Source organism: Rutidosis leptorrhynchoides, chromosome 1 (genome assembly GCF_046630445.1).
Source record: "Rutidosis leptorrhynchoides isolate AG116_Rl617_1_P2 chromosome 1, CSIRO_AGI_Rlap_v1, whole genome shotgun sequence".
Taxonomy (NCBI): domain Eukaryota; kingdom Viridiplantae; phylum Streptophyta; class Magnoliopsida; order Asterales; family Asteraceae; genus Rutidosis; species Rutidosis leptorrhynchoides.
Genome location: NC_092333.1, coordinates 116,457,518 through 116,462,220, shown reverse-complemented (window position 1 = coordinate 116,462,220; position 4,703 = coordinate 116,457,518). Strand labels below are relative to the sequence as shown.

At 34.6% G+C, this 4,703-nt stretch overlaps 1 protein-coding gene across 2 annotated transcripts; it reads right to left on the bottom strand.

Moving 5' to 3' along the window:
• Positions 1-349: 349 nt before the first annotated feature.
• Positions 350-4,096, bottom strand: LOC139864252 (tRNA (cytosine(38)-C(5))-methyltransferase 2). Of its 2 annotated transcripts, none has more exons than XM_071852832.1 (10): positions 3,979-4,096; positions 3,778-3,888; positions 3,495-3,588; positions 2,566-2,684; positions 2,360-2,482; positions 1,986-2,259; positions 1,804-1,898; positions 1,638-1,700; positions 1,460-1,524; positions 350-664 (listed from the first exon to the last, which is right to left on the bottom strand). In XM_071852832.1, exons 1-10 carry the CDS (start codon positions 4,039-4,041, stop codon positions 589-591), a joined length of 1,083 nt encoding a protein of 360 aa, XP_071708933.1. In that variant the 5' UTR covers positions 4,042-4,096; the 3' UTR covers positions 350-588. The 2 variants fall into 2 exon arrangements, with proteins under 2 accessions (XP_071708933.1, XP_071708938.1); XM_071852837.1 differs by having other exon boundaries at positions 3,495-3,576.
• Positions 4,097-4,703: the final 607 nt, after the last annotated feature.

The window sequence follows — 4,703 nt, the reverse complement described above, 5'->3', positions numbered from 1 at the left end:
AATGGGGGATGATTCTCACACACACTTTTTTGATCCTCACACACCAATTTAAAGAAATGGAGTATTATTAGAAGAGTAAAAGGTTAAAATAGGTGTGTGATGATCAAAAAAAGGTGTGTTAGAATCATCCCTCAATTTCAATAACTAATTTCAAGTAACAAAACTACTTAAGCGAAAATAGCCTTTTTATACCATCATGCCCTAATTTATCAGAGAACTATGTTTTGGAAGTTGCAGAATCATGCCCTAATTTATACGAGAACTACGTTTTGGAAGTTGCATAATATTAAGCATCAAACATTGAAATCTTGCACTAAAACGCAGCATCACTATTCACTTGCACCAAAAATCTCAATAAACGACAACCGAGTCCAAATAATATCTTCACAAGTATAAAGATACTGTTAAAATTTTAAGTTTAACTAGACGGATATTAGTACACTTTGATCAAGACCTAAAACAATATCATGATACATGGTGATGTTTGGGCACCAAAAACAAGTTTCAGAAATCAAAATAGATGAGCTTCAATAAAAGTAACCCGATAATCATACATCCACTTCATTAAAAAACTATTAAAGGCAAAGACTACGGGTCGCTGAATAGATAACGGAGTAGTGGAGCAACCACTGCTACACTTAGACTGTTCCCCAGTAATGCATAACTGCAGGAAAAAAAGTGTGACTAATCTTCAAAATAATAAATCATCAATACACAGTTTAAGAAGATTTTCTCGAGTATTATTATATTGCGAAATTGCGAAATGATCACAATACAATCAACCGATTTGTAATGATGATATTGGTGTATGTGTGTAGTTAAAAGATGAAACCTACCACGGAAAACACAATTGCTGCAACATTTAAGGGATATATATAAAAGAATCTTATGATTCTAAAAAAATTCAGAGATAGCAACATCATTTTTAGGAAGGGTTCCTATACTATTTCCGCCGTAATCATGTTTCACATAGAAAGACTTGTGTTTGACTTTCAAGATGGACTAGCTTAAACTTCCAAAATCGGTATATTTTTAGCAGCTACTCCATTGTTACATATAAAAACAGACATAAGTGCTATATATTGGAAAAGCTTATGAATTTTCATGGAGGCGTATTGTATAACCAAATTTACAGTATCTAAGACAAATAAGATTACATGTTTGATTCTTGAAAGTCAAACCTTCAAACGATATCCATGTCAACTTGCACATGAGTACATTTATACGTATTGAGTTGTCTATGATTCTGTAAACTCTAAAACCGAACTACTAAATGCTTATTGTTAAGACGATGTTATGAATACAAGGTACTCTTAAACCAAATCCTTTTTTTAGCAAGTGTATGCTAATTTAATTCTAATAACTCTCAAAGTTCTAGATCACAGATATTGATTAATGTCTATTTTAAAATGCAAAAATGTAAGGTTAACAAAGATACTGACATACTGTAACAACATACCGTTGTCGAAGGGTTACATGTTCCGGGAACTCAAATTCCTTGGGGAAAGCATGCAAATTGGCAACCTACAATATAACTTTCTTAAGAGCTAGTAAAAAAAATAATGAACAACCATAAACAAAGGCAGTACAAACAATGAGACTAACGAAGAATAAATTGCATTAGGAAGCCAACATACCTCTCTAGGGGTAAAGTATCTAAGACTAAGTTCTTCCAATGATGTTTTGTCTCTAATTTTCGGCTGCAGATACATATAAGATTGCCCAACAATGTACATGAGAAAAATTTGTGACGCAAAAAAAAAAGTAAATTTTTTATAAAATATAATGATTCTGGAAAATTACCATAATGGTCGCCAAAAGGGATCCAGTGCCCTTCACATAACGATAGTAACTCTTTGTGAAACAACAGCAGCGCGTTGAATCAGGATAGACAATATCTATAACATTGTTAAAGATCACTTAAACTTTGAGGCAATTAATTTAAATAATCCAAAATTATAAAATTAACTTGCTGATAAAGATACCCATGGCACTGCCCCATCTCTCAATCAGGCTTGACGGAACAGAGTACTGATTTAAGGAACCTTCTGGCGAAAAAGCATCGAGATTTGTGGTACTTGCAGATTCCAAAAACCGTTCTATAGGAAGACATGTTTGAAGTATCTCATCAAAAGTACTCGTTAATCGATCATTTTCATTTATTGGTATGCTCTTTTTTCGATCATGTAATGGTTCTGGCACACAAAGAAGTTGTCCATCATATTCTGGGTTGCAGAAAGATAAAGGTTTTCTTTTTGCCTGTAAACATAATATGAAATTAAATCAAATATATCTTTTTGATTTCCATCAATTTCTCGCAAAATGGTGCATGAAAGCTGGTAGTTAGAGATTGACGTACCAGGCAAAAGTAACGAGGACGAGAGTACGGTACACCAAACTGGAATGGGCTTAGTATAAATTCTTGTGTCACAAATTCGTTTTCTTTGAGTATTTGGACCATTTGTTGATGTGTATCAGATGTCTAGATAAAAAGACATTATTAAGTTATAAACAATATATATCAACGTATTAGTACTAGATTAAACTGGAGTTCATATTCCAAACCTCAAATCCAACAACATTCTCAACAAAGAGCATGGTCGGAGGTTGCATCAATTGTGGTATGATATCGAGAATTTTGATAAATGAAGACGCCCGAGCATCAGCAGATTGTTTCTGAAGACCTAAAGGCATGGTTAGCATGGGAATAATATACATTCAGGTAATACAGATTATTCCTCTGCCCCAATATCATACTTAAAGGTTGTTTTAATGCTTCATTGCTTGTCTAGTTAGTGTTTTTAAGCATCAGTTGGATGCCTCTCAAAAGCACACTGACTATTGTTTCGTGTAATTCATTTTATAATATATTCCATAAATTGTTTGAGTCGTATCATATATCAAGCTCGCCTAGCAACTTACTCAAATGATGGCCTGAACAATTATAACTTTAGCATGGAAGCAATCTACAAAATTACGCGTTCAAGGAACCTTACTATTTTATTTTGTCCCTAACATAGTGCATACACATTGTTATACTAAACAAAAGTACAAAACGTAACTGAAGTAAATATACATTCCAAAAAAGGGTAGAAATAACATTAGTTGCACATTTCTAAAACTGTAGTCTTTCCCTAACTAAGAATTACTATGTTTTTTTTTTTAACAACAGTACGGGATCACCCAGGGGGACTTAACCACCCACGCGTTCATCTCCTACAGTTGCATAATCCGCCCCCAACTGCTGCCCAAGAGGAAACCCGACCCAATCCGAGGCATGGGCGGTAAAACCCTCCTCCCCCACTGCCCCCACAACGCGATGTGCGGAAGGCACTTTTGGGTGGAATTCAAGGGTAATAGGGCAACCGTGTGTGCAATGTTGCACCCCACGGGAGTCGAACTCCCGACCTCGCGCTAAGAGAGGCAGACCACTACCACATGAGCTACAACACAAGGTTACCCCTTTACATGCTATCAGTAGGATATTACGTTACCTTGTCTGGTATAAGGCTGGCAAGGTGGAGAAAGAAGCCATACATTTGCTCGATAACGATCGAGGTCAGCAGCAGTCAAAGTCTGAATATTACCCTATATTGAAACAATACTGATAGCATCATTATACATTTAATACAAATAGTAGTAACTTTCAACAACTACAATTTTTGTAGCACTTGTTACAGATTTATTGCCGGATACAATTTTAGCACAAATTACTTTATTTAACAAAAAATCAACACAATTTATTTAATTAATTAAATTAAAAACAGGGAGGCAAACCTGAAATGGACGATGGTTAAAATTATGCTGATAAACATCATTAGCTAAATCGTTTATATCAAAAGCTTCAACCATTTTTGCATTCACTCCAGCCTTCATTGCTGAATACCTCTGTTCAATTTTTCATGTCTCGATAATTTGTAATAAAATAATATATTACGTTATATATATATTTAAAAAATAAGCAAAAATATGTATTACCATGCCACCAATGCCACTGTAGAATTCGAGAACGCGCCATGGCTGCTGATGTTCGTCTTCCATGAAAAACAATCCCTAATTTGGCGTGTACTGGGACAAGCCTTTGAATTGAATTTGTAGGGCTTAAGTAAATGAAGAAGTAATTTTAATTTGGTATATTGTTTCTAACTACGTTATTACACACTTTCAGTCCTTACATTTTTAGAAAACTTCACAAGCAATCCTCATCAGTTTTTCTTTAAAACTTTGAGCATATATGTTTTTAAAGATGGAAATCAGATAAGATAAACGTGATGTCAAAAATCAATTTTGATATGATTTTGTTCGAAGTCGGGTTGATAAGTACGGTATCAAATTAAGTTTTCACTTATAGGTTGTGTTTAGATGAAATTAGCTGGAGCTGGAGCTGGAGATGGAGCTGGAGATGGAGCTTATTGCTGAAGCTGGAGCTGGAGCTTATTTTAAAGCTTGTAGCTGGAGCTTATTATTTTTACCTTATCAGATAAAAATGGACTAGAGCTGAAGCTGGAGCTTATTTTTAAAGTCGGTAGCTGGAGCTTGTTATTTATACCTTATCAGATAAAAGTGAGGTTCTTATAAGGTCATGTAATGGTTAAATCAACACCGACATCGACATTATATTATCAAGTCAACCGGATACTGAAGAATAAGGATGGTTTCAGTATGGTACCGAAATCGAACCGTACCGAAAATGATTTTACCAA